Below are 24,390 nucleotides of genomic sequence, written 5' to 3' on the forward strand. Positions count from 1 at the left end.
ACGATCGGACCTCAGCCGTGCCGGTAATTCAGGGTTGATATGTGGGTAATTAGCCCTGGCAGACTCCCCAGGGTGGGGGAGGACTGTCTCGTAGACCCTCAGACCCTCCAGGATTGTCAGCTGGCACCAAGGTGCAAGCAGCAGGACGCTGGGTCCCAGAGCACAGCATGGCTGGCACTCTCCGAAGTTACTCTCACAAGCCGGAAATATCTGTTTGATAAAATAATTAGATTTGGACAATAAACAGACATAGTCTGAACCGAAGAAGACTGAGAAAAAATCTGCAGAATTGTATAGTCCCTGGGGTTTAAGCTTGGACTTCAAAGAGATTCTCATCATGATGTTTGGATTTATGGAGGTGATTGGTACCGGTACGTTCCTTTTTCTACTTTTCTATGCCTACAATTGTTTTTCTATGCCAAGCCTCATTAATAAACCTTTAAAAAAAACGGAGTACAGGTGGACTTCTATTTATAATTAAGTATTCAACTGCACAGCTTTACTTAGACTTGATAAAGATAAAAGAAGAAACAATGTGGCGCTCGTTAGTATGACCCAGCACGGAAAAATGAGAAGTCCTCCCTTTTTTGAGGGAAGTGGGAAATACTTGCTAGCTGAGTTTATAATGACTTGAGATAACAATTTGGTACAACATACAGTGCATCTGTTTGCAGAATTTCTTCATTATAAGCGAGGGGGGGGGTTGTGTGGTCTCCGGGAAAGCTTATTGATCACCAAATGACTTATATCTGTGGAATACAGTTCCTTTACATTGCAATATTGCAAACAGTATGCTTGACAATTTAACACTGGGAAATTACTCTGAACAGTTACAATTTAACAACTTGGGAGTTACTGTGTCATTAAAATTCAAACGACAGGCTTGGACAACAACCCGGATTGGAAGATTAGAATGAAGTCAGGAAAAGCTGTGCTGGTAAATAGACAGTTGAAAAAATATATACACACAAATAAAGCTGTACCCTACGGATGAAAGGATATATGATTTTTGACCATAGCTGCCAAGTTATCCCTTTTTTAAAGGGATTTTCCCTTATGCTGAATAGGCTTCCTCGCGAGAAAAGGGAAAACTTGGCAGCTCTGTTTTTGACATGACTGAGAATCGCACAGCCAGGGACGAGGAACTTTAAAGCGTCAAGATCAGAATGTGGACAATATGAGAACAACAAGAAGAAGGCAGAAATGGAAATATTGGAGATATATTTCAGAGGTCCAGACTATGGGAAGCCTGAAAAAAATTAAGAATTAATCATTTGGATTGTAATTTGGCTGTTTTTTATTTTATTTTATTATTTTTAATTGGATTATGATTTGATGGATTTGTTAATTGGATGTTTTTATTGGAAAACTAATAAAAATGATTTATTTTTTTTAAAGAGGGATCACACACCCATTACTCCCAGCACCAATGGTAAGCCTTTAGGTCAGGCATCCCCAAACTGCAGCCCTCCAGATGTTTTGGCCTACAACTCCCATGATCCCTAGCTGTTGGACCAGTGGTCGGGGAAGATGGGAATTGTAGTCCAAAACTTCTGGAGGGCTGAAGTTTGGGGATGCCTGCTTTAGGTAGATTGAGATGGCTGCCCCAAGCTGCTGAGATTGGGTGTCATGAAAGGGAGGCAAATTGTTTGTTATTTAATTTACAGCATTGTTTAATACAGTTACCTCCTGATTTTATTTGTTCTGAGCAATGTATAAGAGTTTTGAATGTTTGGGAAGGAAAGCATTCTGAGCATCACCAATTTTTTCTTCTGGGAAATGGGCAATTTGTGTTGCCCACGACAGTTTTTTATATTTCCAAATGTGATCTTGGGCCCAAAGGAGCTTGGCGACCCCTGTCATAAGCAATTAATTCTACTCACAGCAGCCCGTGAGTCTCCTCCAGTCCAACAGGGTTACACCTTCCCTCTGGCAGGCATCGGCATAGCTCTGCAGTGCTTGGCACAAAGTCTCTCGGTGGCCTTCATAGATATAGAGATCATAGGCACAGTTTTCCACAAAGATTTTGGGGTCAACGACAGAGTGGCACTGGCTGAATGGGCCGCCCTCCCGTTTGCTGATCCAGCCACAGAAAGTCTCCACTTTGTATTTGATTAACACCTCCAAGGTGACCTTCTTGCATTCTCCATGGCAGTCATCCCAGCAGAGCTTGTTGCCATCTTCCACTTTCCAGCTCTTCCCAAACTCCACAGGGCTGGGGGCCAAGGACCCGGTCGAGGTCTTGAAGTCATCAGTAGGGTCACCATTGTAGTTACCGCACAAGCCGCAAATGTTCTCGAAGAAGCTGCTGGGAATCTTCACCCAGAGGCGGTTGTTCCAGTCATAGGAAACCTTCAGTGAGAAGTCGGTCTCAATGAAGACAGAGGTCCCGCTCTGGTATAGACGCAGCTTCCCCTCTTGCAGGGAGATGGGCAGCCGGGAGCGTTGGTTATTCACCTGGTACAGAATATGTTGCTGTTAGTTATGTATTATGGAAGCCCCTGGTAGAGGATAGAGTTGGGAGTTGGGAGTTGTTCCAACTACCTGCTGTGAAGCAGGACTAGCCACACCCAATGTGGCACTCAACCTATGCAATCCAAGTCATGGTGTGCCACAATAAGCTATTTAAAATAGAACTACACATGCCCATTCAGAAATAAAAGGTAAAGGGACCCCTGACCAATAGGTCCAGTTGTGACCGACTCTGGGGTTGTGGCACTCATCTTGCGCTATTGGCCAAGGGAACCGGCGTACAGCTTCCAGGTCATGTGGCCAGCATGACAAAGCCACTTCTGGCAAACCAGAGCAGCACACAGAAACGCCGTTTACCTTCCCACTGTAGCGGTACCTATTTATCTACTTGCACTTTGACGTGCTTTCCAACTGCTAAGTTGGCAGGAGCTGGGACCGAGCAACGGGAGCTCACCCCTTCGTGGGGATTCGAACCGCCGACCTTCTGATCGGCAAGCCCTAGGCTCAGTGGTTTAACCCACAGCGCCACCCATGCCCCATTCAGAAATATCAGGAGGTATAGTCCTCATAGGATGATCAGTCCTCAGTGTAATTTGCACATGCAAAAGGAAGGAAAGTTGACTGACCCGTTCATCCTTAGCCTGATATGGGCCCTGGTTCATGCAGTTAAGACAACGGAATGCTATTGTTCTTACCCTGACTATGCCATACTCCTTTCTGGCCACACTTATGTGGTATCCATGGACCTGGACCATCACAAACCCTATGAAGGACACACTCCGTCTGCCTTGGTTTTCGTTTTTGGCTGTGATGTGGAAAGCTGGGAGTGTCTTGTCCAATCCGCAGGTCTTGGCCAGCGTGTAGGTGCAGGTGCCCATGAAGTTGTATTTCTGCTTGTCAAAAGTATGGTAATGGGGGTCACCCAGAGACCAGCAGGTGGCAGTTGACTGCGCCACACATACAGGCTGGCCATTCCTAATCTGGCAAGTCTCCTTCTTCCGGCACTTGGTGGAACTGCAGGATGGTTGGGGGGCAGGTTGAGAGGCTGGCGAGAAAAGAGGAGGGGTTAGTATAACAGTGGGGAAGAAAGGAAGAGAATGGGCACAAGAAGAGAGAGAGAGAGGAGAGGTCGAAGGGGTGGCCTTCAACGCAAGATTGAGGGATGGAGGAAGCCAACTTTTTTTCCTGTATAGCCCAACTCATCCGACAAGTTAAATGATAGAGTTCCGATAGCAATACTTAAGCCATCCTCCCATTGTCTGACCTTCTCCATATACACGCCCAAACACTTGGGGATGAAGGTCGGTGGGTCCATGCCAATGTTTCAGGTCCTCAACATCATGCATGCTGCTAGCTATATCCTCTAGATGTACACATGCTCAATGCAACATCTGCAAAGGGCTGCCTACCTAGGCATGCACAGCTATACAGGCACTGCACACAGCAAAGGCTCTTGCAATGGGGTTATGGGGCACAGCCCTCCCAAGGAGAATTTCAAGCATATATTTTTTTTTAAAAAAAAGATCCCCCCCCCAAAAAATCTCAAAGCTACACACACTTTCCTGCTTTGCACACATTTTCTACTTCTGTTTGAATTTAGAGAAGCTCCTGGTGACATTTCTGTCCATATTCTCTTATCTGGCCAATACTGTGCTCCACCCAGCCAATCACAGTCCAAATATATTGCTATGGCAAGAGGTTCCTCCCATGTGTTTCCGGGCAGAAAAGTCACGAGAGAGTTGTATATTACTAAGACTGTCAGCTACTTAGTCCTGATTGCATACTCTCTCTTCTTGTCATGTGGACAATCCAGGAAGACTATGTAAGACTGGGGAGGGGGAGGGGGAGGGGCACAGCAGATGATCCACTGCCTGTCAGTGTTGACAATACTGAGCTAGGTAGATGAATGGTCTGACTCAGTATAAGGAACGGACTGCTTTGGAAGGTGGTGACCTCTCCTACATACAAGGTTTTTAAACAGAGGTTGGATGACCACCTGCCATGCCTTAGTTGAGATTCCTGCATTGCAGGGGGTTAGACTAGATGACCCTTCCAACTCTACAAATCTGTGATTCTAAGGCAGGTCCTATATTCCTATGTTCCCAAGAACTGGAGGCTATCTTTCTATCCAACCCTTTCTCCAAGAAGCACAAGGAGGTAAGCCCAATTTATTTCCCCAAGAGCCCTGTGACGTTGGTTACTCTGAAAGAGAGAGAGATTGGCCCAAGATCATGCATTGAGTTCCATTGCTGAGCAAGGATTTGGATCCTGCAGTGCTGATCACCCTTTGCTCAATGGAAATTCAGCACCTTCATCTCCCATCTTAACAAGCCCCACAACTTACCACTATGGCAGAGTGCCACTGCACCATAGGCATTCCTGCTGGCAATGCCAAAACTTAGCAGGGCAAAGGGGATGCTGGGATGTGTCATGGAATGGGTGCTTTCTTTCTTCCCCAGACTGTACTCGCTCCAGGAGTATTCTGTTCCTGGTATCTGTCTCCAAGAGGCACCACTCAACGCACGACCATCCATGGTGATCCCAGAAGCTGCAGCGGTCTTAGCAACGATGAACGCAGAATTGTCAAAGTCTTCCAGGCCCCCGAGGGTGTAAGATGTGCAGTAGCTGAACACGTCAGGGATACTAAGGAGGAAGGGGTCGAAGGTCAGGCCAGAATGCGTACCACCGGTGCAAAAGAAGAAGACCTGGATGCCCACGTTGCCTGTGATGTAAATGGGACCCGAACGTGAGACTTTCAGCTGGAGCACCTGCCCGGCCACAAGGTTGTAGTTTGTATGGATCCCACCAGAGACACAGGTGACTGTGGTGGGCTGGGACGCCACTATGTACGCAAGGTCGTACTTTGTCTGGAAAGAGAGTGGGAGGAGAAAGAAGGCCCGGCCCCAGCTAGACACTGGCAGAAGCTGCTCCACCACATGGTTGCAATTGGTGTTCATATTGGCGCAGGTGTGCCCACTCAGCACTGCCACTGGCCGCGCTGATCTTACAAGGGTGCCAGAGAGGTCTTGGCGGCTCTGGAGCTGGATGGCTTCGTAGGGAGAAAGGACAGCATTCAGCTTGCTGCCTGCTGGGTAGATGCGCCCCTGGAATCTCACGCTGCCCTTGAGATAGACCTCCACCGCAGTGCGGTCCTGCCACGCGATGATGGAGAACTCCTTGTACGAATTGGACAGCTCTCCAGGAGGTGTGAGGACGTAGTATTCCGTGCCTAAGCTGTGGACTGGGTAGATCACTGTGGTGTCGGCTGTATTCTTCTTGGAGTTGAGGGCCAATACAGAGATGTCTTGGTTAGCTTTCACCACGACGGTGTAGCAGAATTTAGCCGTGCTGGCCATCTCAGCATAAGCTGGTATCTTCACCTTTGCAGTCTGACCCCGGGCGAGGGGGAATTGGCTGTGGAACTTAGATTTGTAGACTGAGACGGTGACGGTGGTAGAAGGCGAGTAGCCGGAAACGAAGAGCTGGAACTGAGCTTCAGAGTAGTCCAGCTTGTGGTTTTGCAGGAAGGCTGTGATGAACTCCCGGCCAGTGGGCATTACGGCATGGAAGCCTGGAAGAAAAGAAAGAAAAGTAAGCATGCTCTCCCATTGTCCTTCTGTAACCCAGAAAGCACCTTTTGGGGGGGTGCAATCTTGCGTGTTTTTAGGCACCTCATGAGATTTGGGGAGTGAGGATTGGGTCACCTGACTTGCCCAGGAGCACATCCCAGAAGACATACATCTGAGTTTGGATCTCCCAAGGTTGGACGGTATGATGTCTGGGTATTATGACAGGGTCTATAAAATCCCCCCACCAAAATATCTGACACTGGGAAATAAATATTTTGTTTTTCCTTTAATTGAACAAGGACTTTATGGGAAGACAAAAAAAATCCAAATGCCCAGGTAATGCCCACAAGTCTTGACAATGTGCCTACCAAAGGATTATCCCATCAGAAAACTTCTGTACACACCCCAGAAATAAGAATACTTATTACATTATCTATCAGGGTACCCCCATGTCAGACGTTTCCAACTTCCCAGTGCAATAGGCATTTTTGGAAATTTGAGAAAGTGCCATGGGAGCCCCTCACAAAATGGATGTCAAAAGGGTGGCATGACACAAAATGGATCTAAAAGAGCAGAAAAAGTGACAGGACCACAAAAGTTGGGAGGGGGAGGCAGTGGCATCAGCCCCAATGCACTCACAGAGAGGCATTCTTTGCCGCTTCGCTCTGTTCAGCATGGAAAAGATGGCAAGTGTCCAATCCTCACACCCAACAAAATGTGGGCATACCTAACGGGTTGTGTTCAAAGCAGGAGAGGCTAAGCCAGTGCAAACAGGAACTGATCAGGAAAAGCAAACACTTCTTTCATGCATTGTGGATATTTGAGGTGGCATAGACAGAGGTCATGTGTGCCAGAGAAGATACTGGCAGACCCACTGGAGCCTGTGGGCATTACAGTAGTGCCCCCTGGCTCATGCAGAATATCTGGGCTACTCGTGCATTTGGAGTCAGCTCTTTTTCAAAAGGTTTCATTCTGGCCATCAGGTGTTTTGCTGGGGAATGGGAGACTGAATCCAGACTTGCCTCTCTGTCCTCTAACAGTCTGCTTGCTGGATTTCATTTATTACCTGTTGCTACTGCTGCTGCTACTGCTACTTCAAGTATCTCTTTAACTTTAAATGAGACTGAGGAGGAATCTACACACATATAAATAATGTGAAAATGCTTTTTAAAAAAAGTTTTGAAAAATATATTGAATTTGCCATAGCTCACCATTGCCACCTAGTGTCACATTTGTTTAATGCGCTTTACAGCACACTTAAAATGTTTCATTTGCAGCTGTGTAGCTGAGTCCTATTAGACTAGGCATCCCTTCAAATAGGGGACTCTTTCAAAGGGGAGGGCTTCCCTCTAGGCTGTTCCTTCAGTAAAGGAGGGAGCTTACCTGGAATACTGTGCAGACATGGAAACATTCTGCATGGACTGGTTGCATGACAACATGTGCAAATGGTTTAGATACCTATTGGGTCCATAAATTACCACATATATTCAACACAACAAACAGTGACAATTTGTTGTTGACAAAGGACAGCTGGACATACCGGTATAAAGGGCCCCATTACCTTCAGTAGCTTAGGGCCTCATCAAACCTAAATCCGGCCCGCTAAATTGCTACACACTGAAGTGTCTTGGCCTGTCTAGTCTTATTATCTACTCTGGCTTGCAGAAGCCCACAAATGTCTCAGGCAGGGTAGGGGTTAAGACACTCTTAGCCCAGTGATCCTTTTAAATAGTGATTCCCACTCAGACCCGGGTGGGCTCACAAAACAAGTAGAATTCAATGCATATCAGCTGAAGGTTGTTCATCCTAGTACGTGATTTGAGGGTCTTCCTGGATTTTGCAATCAATAAGCCCACAACCACCCCATATCCAAAGCCTGCACTCCTGACAATTCACTTAATTTATGGCAAACCTCATCAGAGGCATGGATACATTCCCTATGGATCTCCCCAACCACCGGTATGTGACTCCTATCTGCTACTGATTGTTTATCTGGTCACATGGCTGAATTGTGGATTGCCCATTCAGTCCTCCTACTGTATTTGCAGACTTTCGCCCTTGGATGATTTCCTAGTCACACCACCCAAGTCTCTACTCACCACTGAGGAGGGTGAGCCCCACGGCGATTGGCAGCAGCATCCTCATCCCCATGGCTGCAAAACAAAAAGAGAAGAAAGAGGAATGGCACTTTGGTGATCAAACTTATGATGCAAGTGCATCAGAGTAAGGACCAAACTAGAGCCAATTGTAAATGTGTGAATGTATTGGCGTATAATATTCATTCTGCATCTGCAAGGAGTCAACCTTTCAACATGGCATCATTTATGCTTTGGAGTTCCCTGTCTATTGACATTATGCAGATACCTTTGCTATACTGTTTTAGAGGCCTACTGAAAGATTGCTTTATTTCAGCAAGTGTACCCATTTTTGTTTTTGTTTACTAATTTTATCTGTGTTTTCCCTTTTTTGTGTATACTCAGGTGGGTTTTTTTAAAAAAGGTTTTGTGACTCTTAGCTGTGTTCTGTTGATAATTTTACTGATAATTGTTGCTTAGAGAGCTTTTTGATTAAGTGATCTACAAATATTTCTGAATAAATAAATATGTCAAACCCTCCTTTCAGAAATACTGCATCTATCTATTAAGGCTGTCGTGTTCTATAGGATTAAACGGTTAGGAACAAATGGAATAAAAAGCCTTTGATAGGTGAATCCCATTTTTTAAATTTTATTTTAAAAATTACTATATCATTCAAAATAACAAGAGTGGGTATTAAGCAGGCATTCCCAATTTTCTCCTGCAAAGTCACAGAGTGCTTCTTTTAAGATGATGCTTGCTGTGAAGTATATTTTTCCTCTAAAAACAAAGTATGTTTCCCCCATTTTCTTCATTTTGCAAATCTATTAAGATATCATTTTGAATATGGCCTGCATACGGACATCTGAAACCAGATACCACATAATCAAAGAAAGCTCAGCGGACGTCTCCATTCCCTCACACTCCTCCCATGTTCATTCCACAGGTGTCTAATGAGAAAAGTCCACTTACCTGCTGGGATGCTCCTAATTCTCTCAGTGACAAGTTGGCCACATTTATACTGGAGGGAGTCCCCAGCACATTAAGGTAGCACATCCAGCGGTGTGTGATAGGTTGAGTCATCGCTTCCTGGAGGAGGGACTGTAAGCACAGATTTGGGTCGATGCACATGCAATTCTCCTTACCACAAAAGTGTTTACGTGTTTAAGTTTGGATTACTTAAAGGATCGTAAGATCGTAAGTGCTCAGGGCAGTGTGGTTTACTCAGCGCAGTGTGCTTAGGGCCCAAAAGAGGCTTTCTGGAGTAAATATCGAATTTCTTCCCAACAGGACTAAAAGAGCATGGAGTGCATCCTCTTTTGCAGATGCATCCTGTAGATGTTTACTCAGAAGTAATCCCCAACAGTGGAAGCTGATTTATTAGGACAAATGCCTCACCACTGCCCTACCAACCTCCTATAGTAAGAACTGGCTGGCGCTTTGCTTCCAAGTCCAATTCAAGGTGCTATTGCTACTGTTCAAAGCCCTACATGATTTAAGCCCCAAATATCTGAAAGACCACCTCCTTTCCTACAGATCCTCTCTGGGTCTATTAAGATCAACAGAGGAGCCCCTCTTAGCAGTTCCACCTCCCACATAGGTTTTGTGGTAGTGGTGGCCTGGCAGGGGACATTCTCTGTGGTTGTGGAACTCGTTCCCCACAGAGATATGTCTGGCTTCTTCATTGCAGCTTTGGGTGAAAGCTGAAGGCATCCCTCTTAACCCTGGCCTTTTGACACCTGAGATATGTTATCCCTGTGGCTGTACTCTGTTGCAGCTGTTTTTAATTCTGAGTTTTAAATTGTTGTTACCTGCCCTGGGACCTGCTGGTGAAGGGTAGATAATAAATGGAATTAATGATAATGACCACCACAGTGTGTCCTCAGCCTGCCCCCTGCCTTACATGCTACCGGTCTAGGGGGTAAAACTTCCTGACAGTTTCCACCACTACTTCTTCTTCTTCTTCTTCTTCTTCTTCTTCTTCTTCTTCTTCTTCTTCTTCTTCTTCTTCTTCTTCTTCTTCTTCTTCTTCTTCTTCTTCTTCTTCTTCTATCACTTGTAGCTGAGTTAGATTGTCTTCCATGAATATGGTCTTAACAGTGTGTCTGAAGATGCCTTCACCCCAGTATGCAGGGCCGTCTTAAGCATAACTGGCACCCTGGCGTCGTGGTGCAACAATCCCTCCGGCGCCCCCCCTGCCCTGTTTCCCAGTGCAGCTGTCTGGTGGATGCAGCACAGCACCCCCCTGGCGGCCCGGCGGCCCCCTGGCGCCTTGTGCCACCCAGCCTTGCCTTAGAGCCAGCCCTGCCAGTATGGTTACCCTTTATCACACACACAGCCCAACAAGACAACAACAAGAACCCACCAACAGCATACGAATCAATCTGGCAAACACACACACCTCACACACACACACAAAACAAATTTCGCTACAGCCAATCAAAGGCAACCAATTACACCCTAGGCCTCTCTCACCCCAACCTCTCTCACCACCAAAAAAATACAACCCACACAAGTGGGCTTGACATCCCCCTTTATCAGTACCCTAAGGAGTCTCAAAATGGCTAACAATCTCCTTTCCCTTCCTCCCCCACAACAAACACCCTGTGAGGTGAGTGGGGCTGAGAGACTTCGGAGAAGTGTGACTAGCCCAAGGTCACCCAGCAACTGCATGTGGAGGAGCGGGGAAGTGAACCCGGTTCACCAGATTACGAGTCCACTGCTCTTAACCACTTCACCACACTGGCTCTAGAAGAATTGAAGCATTGCCACCCAACCCCACCCCACTCCCATTCCCCACTCCCACTCTTCCCCCTTTTCTTCCTAACCTAACAGTGTATATTCCTAACCTAACACTAATGTCTCACAATGAATGAAACTGATCTGTTGAAAACGCAACTTGAAAAAGAGACAATGCTTGTATTTGTGTAAATTAAGAAATCATATATATATATATATATATATATATATATATATATATATATATATATAATTTCAAAAGTGTGACTATGTGACTGTGGAGGAAAATTCTGGATCCGTACATCCTTCCACAGTGGGGACATAGGTGAGGATTTGCCCAACATGCCTTTCCCATAGCTTAAAGGAACTTCCTTTATTAACGTCTCCAGCCTTTGTTTCTTGCTCTCACACCACACACCCCATTCCTCCTCTAGCACCCCTGACTTCACTACTCAACACTACCGCACCTCTTACTCTAACATTTCTGGGAACCCCCTCCTTAAACGAGTTTGCTGAGCCCTTTGGTCAATATTTGTTGCCTCCTTTCACATGGGAGGGGATGGGAATGGATCTCAGCAGTCATGGCTCCTTAACCCTCTGTTGACTTAAATCATGTCAGTCAAGAGGATTAAGAGCTCATGCCACCCACTGGAACTCGCCCACTACAAATGTTTTCTGTTATTTGATGCCTTGTGTTGCATGTTACACCGAGGACCTTGGCCAGGGGTGGCCAACTCAGTCATCCAACCAGCAACATTTGTGGGGACAAAGAGGCCATGTTTATAATTCTGCAAGCCAACCTAGCGCTTACAAACAACTGGGCTGTTTCCCATGAGATCCCATAAGTTTCATGTAGTGCTTGAGGACAAATGGAGCACACAGAATTTGAGCATTTTGCTGCGGTAGATGCAAGAACAGGCATCCCCAAACTTCGGCCCTCCAGATGTTTTGGACTACAATTCCCATCATCCCTGACCACTGGTCCTGTTAGCTAGGGATCATGTGAGTTGTAGGCCAAAACATCTAGAGGGCCGCAGTTTGGGGATGCCTGTGCAAGAATCTACCAGAACTTTGCTGTGATCAGGGCCAGCTCACCCATTGGCTCTAGTGGCGTGGGGCGCCGGGGCACTGAGGGGTGCCCCAGCAAGTGGAGGAGCGGCACGGCGGCCTCCCTTTTCCCTCCTCTGAGTCTTGCACGCCCGCCAGCCGCGCCGCTCAGGGAAAAGCAGGGAACAGGGGCACTAGGACCCCGTTCCACTCTGCAGCACCAGGGTCATCCCTCACACCAGCACTGCGTTTCATTGGTAGAGGCGACGCCATATGGTAGCAGCTCTACCAATGAAACGCAGCGCCCTGTTGGCGGGAAGGAACGCAGTGCCCTGTTGGCACAAGGAAATGGCTGGGAGGCCTCCTGGCACTGCCCGGACCCACCCGGGCCCTGCGGCCCACCCACGGAAGGGGGGAGGCCATGTGGACCCAGCAAGCGCCGGAGTTGCGGGAGATGGCCAGGAAGGCCCTGGCGCGGCCTGGGCCTGCCCTGGCACCCCAGCCCACTGGGAGAAGGGAGGAAGGCCACGCGGAGCAGCAGCGCCCCCTCCCCCACTCAATCCGGCATCTCCGGCCCCACGGGAGACAGACAGGGCCACGAGAAGCCACCGGGCAGCCTCCAGCACAGCGCAGCACCACTGTGAGGTGCGGGGGCCGCCATGAGCCCCCCCCGCTGCCCGGCAGGAGGCTCTCCCCGCTGGCTCCATGGCGTGCCCATCTGGCCTCTGCTGCCGGCGGGAGGGCTCTGGGAAGCCCTGAGGCCTTCCGCCGCAAGCGTCTCCAGGGACGGTAAGAGCTTTCCTTTTTAAAAAATAAAAGAGGGGGTTTGGGGGGGGCAACCGGGGGATCCCTGCACCAGGGCGCCCGATGAGCTTAAGACGGCCCTGGCTGTGATCATCTGTGCAGAGCACAAACTTGAGGGTTTAAAATGACTAATGTGGGCTGTGGCATCACGAAATGCTAAGGATGACAGGCATCACTCTTTACTTGTGAGCAAACAACTAACTCAGGATCCTGGATTGTGCACCCGGTACAAAAACAGAGCTGCTGAAACCTTATCTCTGCATCGACTTTTTGTCCAGTGAAGTCAGATACCACAGATGAAAAAGATGAAATTATGTCAAAAGGAACTGTTGCGTTGATGCTGACGACTTTCAAAAGGACTTTTTTTTTAAGAAAACTAATTTGGGAATGCACAAACTGACTTTAATATTTTAAAAATAAGCAATTGACAGGCTCATACTAGGGTTGCCATACGTCTGGAATTTCCCGGGCATAGCCGGAATACTGGTAACCCATGTTGGCAGTGTCGTTTTTGGCGATAAAAAAAATCATACCGTAGCTCAAAAACATCTTTTTTGTGATTATGCCAAAAAAGCTCAACAAGCCTAGTTCTTCCAAACTTACTCCTTTCCAGTGAGTTGAGGTTTGTTTGTTTTTTGAAAAAAAAATCCATACTTTCTGACTGAGGCATAGGATATTGTAAAGTAAGACAAACTGAATACAAAAGTATGTGCACTTGGGGAAATGTTGAAAAAAAATCATGTATATTAGACTTTTAAAAAGAACTACTGGTACAAAAATGTAGGAAGCTAAATCTAAGACTGGAAAAAATGAGAAACTGAGACAAACAGATTAGTTCATGGCCCCACATACCCAGCATGAGTTGCAGATTTTGCTGGATTGAGCAATACAAGAGAATGAATGTGGAAGCCAAGATTGCTTCTCACCCCTGAGTATTCAGGAAGCTGCTGCTGATATATATCTGAAATGACTCAAATTGGAGGGGAATTCATTTTATGCTTGGTGTTTCCTGCTTACAGCAGGGTAACATGAAATCCAATTCTCCTTAGGCATCTCACTTTCCACACTTATGAGCTGGTGCTATTGTGAACCATAGCACATCAGGCCAGGGGTTGCCTCATGGTGGTGTAAGGATTGTGGATGCGTAAGAACAGCAAGAATGGCACAGCAGCATTTTGGAATTGAACATGGCCACAACTTTATTGATTGTAAGCAGGCATTGGCTATATATCCTGAATTAGCCAATGCGCCTGCAGGATAATAATCCATCATAGTTGATCCTAGTGATATGGAAGCCCCTCACAACACAAGTCATAATGAGGCGAAACCCACCAGGTCACCATTTGAGGTGTTTCTATGGCTTCAGGACATAACACTCCCCTGGAGCCCTTTAACCTTGAAATTTGATCCTTAGCTTGAGATCCGGCACCGAGGCCCTTCTGGCGGTTCCCTCATTGCGAGAAGTGAGGTTACAGGGAACCAGACAGAGGGCCTTCTCGGTAGTGGCACCCGCCCTGTAGAACGCCCTCACAGCAGATGTCAAGGCAATAAGTAACTATTCTAATTTCAGAAGACAACTGAAGGCGGCCCTGTTTAGGGAAGTTTTTAATGTTTGATGTTTGATGCTGTACTGTTTTTAATATTCGGTTGGAAGCCGCCCAGATTATTATTATTATTATTATTATTATTATTATTATTATTATCCAACCCAATGCCTTTTCCCACCAAAAGTTGTGACAATTGCTCTGAATAAGGTAAAAACAAAAACAAAACAAACAAAAACCCAGACAGGCTGAAATTCCTTTCCAGCCCTGAATACAGCGACCAAATAATAATTCCTCCTCCTCCTCCTCCTCCTCCTCCGCCTGTGGTCACTCGTAGCCGAGTAAGATTGTCTTCCATAAACACGGTTTTAACAATGAGTCCGTAAGTGACTGTGAAGGCCATTTCTGGATCCACATGTCCTTCCACAGTGGAGACACTGGTTTCTGGGCGGGAGTTGATCACAGCAAGGCCAAACATGTGTCCTGCCCGCTTACCTTTGGGCAGAGCCACAGCATTCAGGGTGGGCAGGTGGGATGTCCAGTTTGTGACTGCACTGCCCAATTTCAGCACAGCTGCCTTTGGTATGTTACCTGGGCATAACAGACCCTGACAGGTCTGCCGCCAGAGCCCCACCACACCCCCAGGGCTGAGATTGGCCCATTTGGCGGGCAATCCCACCAGCACCTACAGCTGGTACGACGACAGCTGGCCACACAGGACAACCATGCTACCCCCTGGCTCACCAGCACCCAAGCTGGGCCACAACTGCTGCTGCCCTAGAAAAGGTAAGCCCTCTTTATTAGTGGAGCCAAATAGATATTCCTCTGTTTACTTTCTCTCCATATGCCAATAACCCTTATTTGTAACACAACACAAAGCAATTGCAGCCACACAATCAGCACAAACTGCTTCCTGTTCTTTCCTGATTCATATGGTCACCACAAAACTCCGTTGCTGCGGGAAACATCTCATGGTCGGGGGTATAGCAAAAAAAGTCCCCTGTTGACTCACAGCTCTCTTTAAGAACTGGACTCCCCATGTCCAAACCTCAGATAACTGAGCACTCTTGAAGGCTCAGAAACACTCACATCAAATGCCTGCTTCTGCTGCCTCTCGTGCTACCATGTTCCCCTTCCTCAACCCAGGGCCGTCTTAACCATGTCTGGCGCCCTGGTGCCAAGATCCCTCTGGCGCCCCCCCCCCGAGTGAGGCGGGCAGGAGGGGTGCGCGCGGAGCTGAGAGGCGCGGAGGAGGCAGCCCCAGGCTCGCGCTCCCTGTGCACCTCCGGAGAGCAGCCTGAAGCCGCTCAAAAACTGAGAGGCGTGGAGGAGGCGGCCCCAGGCCGGGAAGCGCGAGCCTGGGGGCACCGTGCTGCGCCTCTCAGCTGTCCAGGCGGCCCCAGGCCAGCGCTCCCTGCGCGCCTCTGGAGAGCAGCCTGAAGCCGCTCAACAGCTGAGACAGAGGTGCGGCAGAGGCGGCCCCAGACTCACAAGGGTCATTTTGTACATGCCCCTCCAATGCAGGAATCTTTTGCTCAGCATGGAGCTCAAGCCCATGACCCTGAGATTAAGAGCCTTACATGACCACCTGACATCCCTGGGGATGCAACCATGTTTTAGCCAACAGTGTCAGCCAATTACACTGATTAGTGAAAGCTGAACCATTTGTATCCTGTGTACCCTTTTGGACATTTTACTTGGTAATGTATCTCTTATTGTGTAATAACTGTTTGTAGAATGTTCAGGTATATCATCTCATTTATTGTATTTGAATGTAATTGGTTTTATTTGGTATTATCAGCTGATGAAGAACATTTGAAACAGTCGGTTATCCTGGAAGAACTGTCCTGCTGCTGTTTTTAGAGCACCAACATCCTTCAACTTACTCCCTGCAAAACACTACATAAATTGTGCTTTGTCTGACTTTACACTTACCTTGGGAGGCATGTTGCCTCAAGCTTGAGTGATTCTTTGTGGTGTTATAATAGCAAAAAAAAAATCCCTTGCTTTGGGACATTTTCTTAACTCATATTAGTTGGTGTTACCATGTATATATTGTAGGCTATCTGATTGTAAATTAAGATACAATTCAGTAGTGATATAAAAGTATTGTAATCATATTATTAGCCTATTGAGTTGCTTTGGGATTGTTAGATTGTTCTGTTTGCAACACAGGGGATCTTTGTTGTTTATCGCTGGGGAACTGCCTGAGTCCTGCAAGGACCTACCACCGACGTCTTCCTTGGGACCCCACTTTCTGCTCCCCCCCCCAACCTGACAGGGGCTCTGAGAACCACATTACAAAATTCGGAGAAGTGTGAATTTTGTAGAATGACTGTGTTTCGGTTGACATATTGTTTCAGAGCACTCCAGTTGGATAACAGCCTTTACCAAAGGTGTCGTGGGCTTTGAAGACACTCAATCTCAGGACACAAGGGAGAAACGTGCTAAGAGGAAGGCACGCTTGGTAAATCCACACCGTGATCAACTCCCGCCCAGAAACCAATGCCCCCACTGTGGAAGGACGTGTGGATCCAGAATTGGCCCCCACAGTCACTTATGGACCCATTGTTAAAACCATGTTTATGGAAGACAATCTTACTCGGCTACAAGTGATTGCCAAAGAGATTGTTTCAGAAAGTTCACATTAGATTTGCCTTTCAACGTGAACTGAATCGGATTTATCCCCCATCCCTATAAAGAACCCACAAATGAAAAGCATAGCACTTGGAATCCAATGTCTGTTTGCATTACAGGGGAAGGGCTACAGCTCATGCCTTGCATGAAGAAGGTCTCAGGTTCGATCCCCAGAAACTCTTAATAATGCTGGGCGAGACTCTCACCTGAAATTCTGGAGAGCCACTGTTAGTCAGTGAAGGGGTGGAGAATGTTTTTGTTATGTACTGTATCTCCACCCCTGCTGGTTGTTGAGTGCTTGGGAACCACAGCCCAAGGGGCTTTCTCAGCCCTGCACTTGGCATTTGAAAAGCTGCTCATCAGCTCAATGACCATCAGGTGATGGGCGCCGAAGTCAAGCCTGCCAGCTGCAGGAATCGCTAGCATGACGTGTGTTGCATTGAAATCACTGCTAAAACATAAGAAAAAAGGAAAAACCAGGAGCTAACTTTAAGTTCCAGATTGTCCCTTTGTAGCCAGGTCAGTACATGCCCCATACTTGACATCCTAGATGGCTTCAGGTGTGGGGCAGGTGGGCGTGGTTTGTGAAAAACAGCCTCATGGGCCAAATTGGGACTCCTGCTGGGCCAAATTTGGCACATGGTGAGCCACAGCTTCTCCACCCCTGGTGTAAACAATGCTGCACTAGATGGGCCCATAGCTGCCAAGTATCCCGTTTTTGCTGGGAAACCCCCTTTTTTCCTACCGTTTCCCGGCGGTCTCCCGTATAGGTTATTAGCCCGTTATTCTCCCTTAAATCCGCTTCTGCTGGCAGCCATTTTTCTGGTGCCGCTTTGCCCTTCTATGGGCACCAGAAAATGGCGCCGCTGGCGCCGGAAGTCGCTTTTACGTGTTTCCAGTCATGCGTAGAAGCGACTTCCGGCGCTGACGCCACCATTTTCTGGTGCCCATAGAAGGGCAAAGCGCCACCGGACGTTGCGTCTACACAACTTCCGGTGGCACGGGCTGCCAATCCCAGATTTTTCCGTCCAGGACTTGGTAGGTATGGATGGGCCAAATGGTCTGATTCTGCAGTTCCTCCGGTTCCTAGGGGTAGATCACTTGCTCTGCAAGCACAAGAACCTTCACCTGTACATTGCTGGTTCATAGCATAAATGCCCAGTGTTGTTCCATGCCCATGTAACAAACAAATAAACAACACCTCCTGAACATGTGGAATGATGAAGGAAACATATTTAATTTCCTGATCTAGGGACTTCTCCCGGAAGATCAGTTTTTGACTGGAATTTAACCGCTCACTACGAAGTCTGAGAGAGCCTATTATTCTGTGGTTTGTGGCTCTGAGCCAAAGCTCTCACTGGGGAATATGCATTGCTTGTAAATCACTGTGTAAGTTTACATTGCTAGAGGATGGAGTTAAACAGAAACCTCTCCTGTGTTAGCTGAAGGTGTTAGACAAATAAAACACCTGATATCCTACTCACGTATATGAGATTCCCACTGAAGCCTGGAGATGCCCATCTCAAGCCTCCCAGACCCCATTACTAAATCAAACCACCCCTTTCTCCCTAATAATAATAATAATAATAATAATAATAATAATAATAATAATAATTTATACCCCGCCCATCTGGCTGGGTCTCCCCCGCCACTCTGGGCGGCTTCCAACACACATCAAAATATATTAAAATATCACAGACTAAAGACTTCCCTAAACAGGGCTGCCTTTAGGTATTTTCTAAATGTCCGGTAGTTGTTTATCTCTCTGACCTCTGATGGAAGGGCGTCCCACAGGGCAGGTGCCACTACCGAGAAGGCCCTCTTCCTGGTTCCCTGTAGCTTTGCTTCTCGTAGTGAGGGAACTGCCGGAAGGCCCTCGGCGCTGGATCTCAGTGTCCGGGCTGAACGATGGGGGTGGAGACACTCCTTCAGGTATATAGGACCGAGGCCGTTTAGGGCTTTAAAGGTCAGCACCAACACTTTGAATTGTGCTCGGAAACGTACTGGGAGCCAATGTAGATCTCTCAGCACCAGTGTTATGTGGTCCCGGTGGCCGCTCCCAGTCACCAGTCTGGCTGCCGCATTCTGGATGAATTGCAGTTTCTGGGTCACCTTCAAAGGTAGCCCCACGTAGAACGCATTGCAGTAATCCAAGCAGGAGATAACCAGAGCATGCACCACTCTGGCGAGACAGTCCACTGGCAGGTAGGGTCTCAGCCTGCGTACCAGATGGAGCTGGTAGACAGCTGTCCTGGACACAGAATTAACCTGCGCCTCCATGGACAGCTGTGAGTCCAAAATGACTTCCAGGCTGTGCACCTGGTCCCTCTTGGAACCAAGGGGGATATTGGTGGCAATTTTCATGTGGGTTTACTGCAAAAAATATCTGGTTTAAATAATTGCATCTCCACCTAAAAATAAAACCCTGTTCAGGCACACCTTCCTTCACAATACTCCAGTTCATTTTTTTAAAAAAAAAACCTTATTTATTTGGTTTTTCAGATTAAAATGTTACAGTCACATATCTAACATACAACACAATAACAAGATTCCAAGGAATCTCCTGGGCTTCCCTCCTTCCCATTGTGGGTCCTATTGTTAATCATTTCCTCCTGCACCTTTTATGATAATCCAAATCTTTTACATCTCCATTGCGTCCAAAATTCACCATTAAACTACAAGTGTTACTCCATTTTTTGTATATAATTTTTATTAGTTTTGCATTTAATAATATACAATCATATCATTGTTATCCACTTTACCTCTCTGACTCTTTCGAGCACGTCGATTTCCTTCCCTCCTGCCTCATGGCTTTCAAAATCAACCTTTATATCATTGCATTTTATACATTTTCCAATTCTGGTTTCACTCATTACAAAAAAAGACATTAAAATATAGGTTAAAATAAAATGGGAGAAAGTTTCTCATTACGAGTCTTCAGACAACCCTGCTAGTGATGTTAAATTGCTTACAGTAATCTTTCAAACATTGTATAGATTTACTCCAGTCCTTTTGGAATACAGTGGTACCTGGACTTACGAACGACTCGACAACCGAATTTTTCGACTTATGAATGGGGGTAATGGCTGCGCGCTTAGAAATGTCTCGACATCCGAAAGGAAACCGCGGTGGTTTTAGATAGGGATTTTTTGACTTACGGATTTTTAGATAGGGTTGCTTTGACTTACGAATTTTTCCATTTCCAATGCATTCCTATGGGAAATCGCGTTTCCAATGGCGTTTTTTGACTTACAGATTTTTTGACCTATGAAGGTGCCTTCAGAACAGATTACATTTGTAAGTCGAGGCACCACTGTACTTGATCATGCTGGTTTCAGATTTTTCCTGTCAGCTTCGCCAGTTCCACTAAGTCCATCATTTTCATCTGCCACTCTTCTTTCGTTGGTACTTCTTCTTGTTTCCATTTATACGTAAATTTATACGTAAATATGGGACTGCCTGAGGGTCATCTAGTCCAACCCCAGACAATGCACGTTTGCATCACACTTTTCCCTATAGGAGGGCTGGAGACTTTAAAAAAGGAGAGAGAGAAAGCACACCGTTTGAGGCCTCTGCCCAGGGGCACCACTTAAAACCGTCACAGGCACTATGCTTCCTGCAAACACCAGGTTGGCAACCCCTTCGAAAGGCTGTGGGTCTGCAGGGTATCAGGCTAGGGCCCCTCATAGTAAATTATAGCTCCAGGGATTCCCTGGGGGAAGTCATGCACCTTGAATAGCTCAGTTGGTTAGAGCATGGTGCTGATAATGCCAAGGTTGCAGGTTCAATCTCCCTAAGGGACAGCTGCATGTTCCTCCATTGCAGGGGGTTGGACTAGATGATCCTCAGGTTCCCTTCCAACTCTATGATTCTATGAAATGTGTGTTAAGTGTACTTCAAATGAATGATATGGTGCATGTGGCCATAGTGGGAGCACACACATCTGTAAATGTCATTCATCAAAATGACCAGGGTCAACTCAGTCCCTAGACTGAGCTGAGACTCAGCCGCCCATTCCAAACTAACAGATTTCAGCGAGGTTCTTGCCAAGTTAAACAAAAAAGTGTGGAAGCCAAATTTCATGGGTTTGCGTAAGAGGAGGTTCAGGATTCCGCTGGACTGAGCCCAGAGTAGGAGTCTCAAGCCTGTATGGACCATTACATATCCCAGAGCCAACATTTGTTCATCATTATTTCATAGCTGCCAAGTTTTCCCTTTTCTCGCGAGGAAGCCTATTCAGCATAAGGGAAAATCCCTTTAAAAAAGGGATAACTTGGCAGCTATGTTATTTGCAAGGAGGGGAGTGGAAACAGATGGTGCCCCGAGGGAACAGCTGACGAATAGTGGTCTCCGTTGAACATAACAAAATAATTTATAATAATTGTGGAAATGAAAGGAAAATGTGAGCAAAGGGGAAGAAATGAATGAAGTGGGATGGTATTTGGGAGACTTCTAGAGATGGATATGAGTATTAATGCACCACTATTTTGAGACTGTGGTATGTATTGTTGTATGTATTTGTATATGTGCTGCTTAGTTTAGGAAACCTAGCATATTTTATATTGCTTTATTTATCTTTTATACTGCTTTATGCATGTATTTTATATGGCTATTTATTTTATATCGCTTTTATATAAAGCAGTGTTTTGTGGGATACACCTTTCTTGCTGCATTTATACTGTTCCGTTCCATTTGGAACGGTTTTATTTTGCAAATAATTATAGTGGTTTTATATCTTTTTACAACTGTGCATTGTAGTCTGCCCTTGGACCTTATGGTGAAGAGTAGTCCAACAAGCTCTGTGGACTTAAGGTTAAAGAACACTGCTGTAGATCATATTGCTTCCTTGCCTTCTTGCTTGAACATCGCCATGAGTTTCCTACCAGACCTCTCATATCTCTGCATATTCCCGGGTTAAAATCATGCCGACAATGTGAAGTTTGCCCAAAAAAAGCTTTATTGATTCTTAAGAAAAAGTGCCATCATTTTATAGTCAGAGTAAACTTGACAACAGGGTGAGCAGCATTGAACTGTGAAGCCAGGGAATATGCCACACCAAGGAAAGTTGCTCCAGAGCTTAGATGAGAATAGTTTCTCCCATAAGCAGCATAGGGAGGGGTTCATTTTGCTTCAGGCATCTTTTAGGCCTCACTAGAAGAGAAAATTGTGAAGAAGGCAATGTGAGTGTATTTATGCTTCAGTGAGAAGCTTCCCACAGCACGGTAGAATTTTATTTAACATGTAATGGCTCAATTTGCAATGACTTTGCTCTCTGAGTGTAATTAATCAATTACTTCTGGTTTTACAACCTGCTGATTGCTACCAGATGCTATTTTTTTTCCTGCCTGTAGGGAGTAACTGCCTGCCATCCAGCCTGCTCTCTGGGGAAAGAGCTGCATGGCAGGAGCTGAGTTGTCTTCCTGGCCTGGACACTGACACCTGCTCTGCTCCTGGGTTTATCTGGGGTGGAAGGATGCTTCCAGGGAGAAGCTGCTCTTTTGGGGGGAAAAACAAGAACTTAGAAAACTCCAAGACCTGTAACTTGAAGAGCTTGAGTCTGCTTTTCCATCCTTCCTCATATTCCTGGTTTCACCCCTTTTGTTTCATAACCTTTTAGACTGGAAGTCTGTGGGCAGGGCTTTAATAACTGATTTTTGTAAACTGTTCTGAGTGCCTTTTTTTTTTGAGGGACCCAGGTGGCGCTGTGGGCTAAACCACAGAGCCTAGGGCTTGCTGATCAGAAGGTCGGCGGTTTGAATCCCTGTGACGGGGTGAGCTCCCGTTGCTTGGTCCCAGCTCCTGCCAACCTAGCAGTTCGAAAGCACATCAAAATGCAAGTAGATAAATAGGAACCGCTATAGCGGGAAGGTAAACGGCGTTTCCATGTGCTGCTCTGGTTTGCCAGAGGCGGCTTTGTCATGCTGGCCACATGACCTGGAAGCTATACGCCGGCTCCCTCGGCCAATAATGCGAGATGAGCGCGCAACCCCAGAGTCGGTCACGACTGGACCTAATGGTCAGGGGTCCCTTTACCTTTACCTGAGTGCCTTTTTAGCTAATCAGCAACTTTCCATGGCCTTATGCCTGCCAAAAGACTTATACTGATACATTGGAAAGATAATGCAATGGTATCTTGGTTCCCAAACGGCTTAGTTGTCAAATAAATTGGCTCCCGAACGCCGCAAACCCGGAAGTCAGTGTTCTGGTTTGCGAATGCTTTTCGGAAGCTGAATGTCCGATGCGGCTTCTGCTTGTGTGCAGGAAGCTCCTGCAGCCAATCGGAAGCTGTGCCTTGGTTTTTGAATGGTCTTGGGAGTCAAACAGACTCCCGGAAAGGATTAAGTTCGAGAACCAAGTTACCACTGTGCCATGCCCTTCTTTGAATGAAGGATAGAAGATATGACCACACTTGCAACATGCAAATGGATTGTTTTTAGACGTAGAGTATGTATGGATAAATATAATGATATCTGAAATCCATTTATCAAAAAAGCATAATGATTTCTTAATAGGTATATATCCTTGTTAGAATGATTGTAACACTTACATGTCCTCTTGGGTCAAATACCTTTCTCAGAGCCGCTCACTTAGCACAGAATTCCTCCTCCTTCCAGACAGCAATGACCTCAGACAAGCTTCTTGCTACCTTTCCACTGGGCAGCTTCAGGTCATCAGCACGGTTTCCATTGAAGTTCCCGCAGGAGGCACAGAGCTTTCCTGCCAGGCTTTTACAGACTTGCATCTTCATTTCTCCACGAGGTCCGAGCAGAATTCTTACTTTAGAGGACAAATGAATAGTTATCCCATCTCGAGAGAGGCTCACATGGGCATCTTCAGAGACCTTTGTTGGGAGCGTAATTTTGCGCCCATTAGCCTGAAGTGCAGAAAAGGAGGGGGAAAGGTGTTGGGTTAGTGGGTGGAGCAGGGGAAGGAAACCTTTTCAGCCTGAGGGCCACATTCCTTTATGGGGGGGGCGCATGCAAGTGGTGGGTGGGCCCAGAGGCGAAAGAACTGAGGCAATGGATGGATCCACACTTCCCTTTGTACAGTAGGCTATAATTATGTTAATTATGTTTTTTATATATGTTGGAAGCAGCCCAGAGTAGCTCGGGCAACCTAGTCAGACAGGCAGGGCATGATGATGATGATGATGATGATGATGATGATGATGATGATTGAATAGGATGTCCCTTCTCTATTATCCATCTAGGCAACCAATGTGCATTATTCCTGCTGAAGGGCTATGATAAGAGGTGTGGCCAAGGAAGAGGGACTGACCTGGGAAAAGTCTCATGGGTCAGGTAGAGAGGACTGGATGGTCTCAGTTTACCCTCTCCTGCTTTGGCCAATGTTGTGATCTCTGGATGCTGCTCAACTACAATTCCCAACGTCTCTCACCTTGGCCAGGATGGCTAGCTGCTTAAAGAAGCCCGTTGCTCTGTTGGTGAAAGCCTAGCAAGGCATTGCACTTGGGCAGCACACATTAAAGCAGAAAGTAAGCAA

The 24,390-nt window shown here is 46.5% G+C and overlaps 2 protein-coding genes across 2 annotated transcripts in view; both read right to left on the reverse strand.

Annotated features, from left to right (window-relative positions):
* Positions 1 to 13,201, reverse strand: part of FCGBP (Fc gamma binding protein) — a 36,714-nt gene extending 23,513 nt beyond the window's left edge. The window contains exons 1-6 of the mRNA XM_060276446.1: positions 13,160 to 13,201; positions 9,089 to 9,137; positions 8,141 to 8,194; positions 4,820 to 6,043; positions 3,168 to 3,517; positions 1,884 to 2,457 (exon numbers count right to left, since the gene is read on the reverse strand). Coding sequence (XP_060132429.1) covers positions 1,884 to 2,457; positions 3,168 to 3,517; positions 4,820 to 6,043; positions 8,141 to 8,194; positions 9,089 to 9,137; positions 13,160 to 13,201 — 2,293 coding nt within the window. The remainder of the gene's footprint in view (positions 1 to 1,883; positions 2,458 to 3,167; positions 3,518 to 4,819; positions 6,044 to 8,140; positions 8,195 to 9,088; positions 9,138 to 13,159) is intronic.
* A 10,239-nt stretch (positions 13,202 to 23,440) lies between these two features.
* Positions 23,441 to 24,390, reverse strand: part of LOC132592361 (IgGFc-binding protein-like) — a 33,176-nt gene continuing 32,226 nt past the window's right edge. The window contains exon 18 of the mRNA XM_060276447.1: positions 23,441 to 23,761. Within this exon, the coding sequence (XP_060132430.1) occupies positions 23,471 to 23,761 (291 nt within the window). The 3' untranslated portion in view covers positions 23,441 to 23,470. The remainder of the gene's footprint in view (positions 23,762 to 24,390) is intronic.

This window comes from Zootoca vivipara, chromosome 6 (genome assembly GCF_963506605.1).
Source record: "Zootoca vivipara chromosome 6, rZooViv1.1, whole genome shotgun sequence".
Classification (NCBI taxonomy): Eukaryota; Metazoa; Chordata; class Lepidosauria; order Squamata; family Lacertidae; genus Zootoca; species Zootoca vivipara.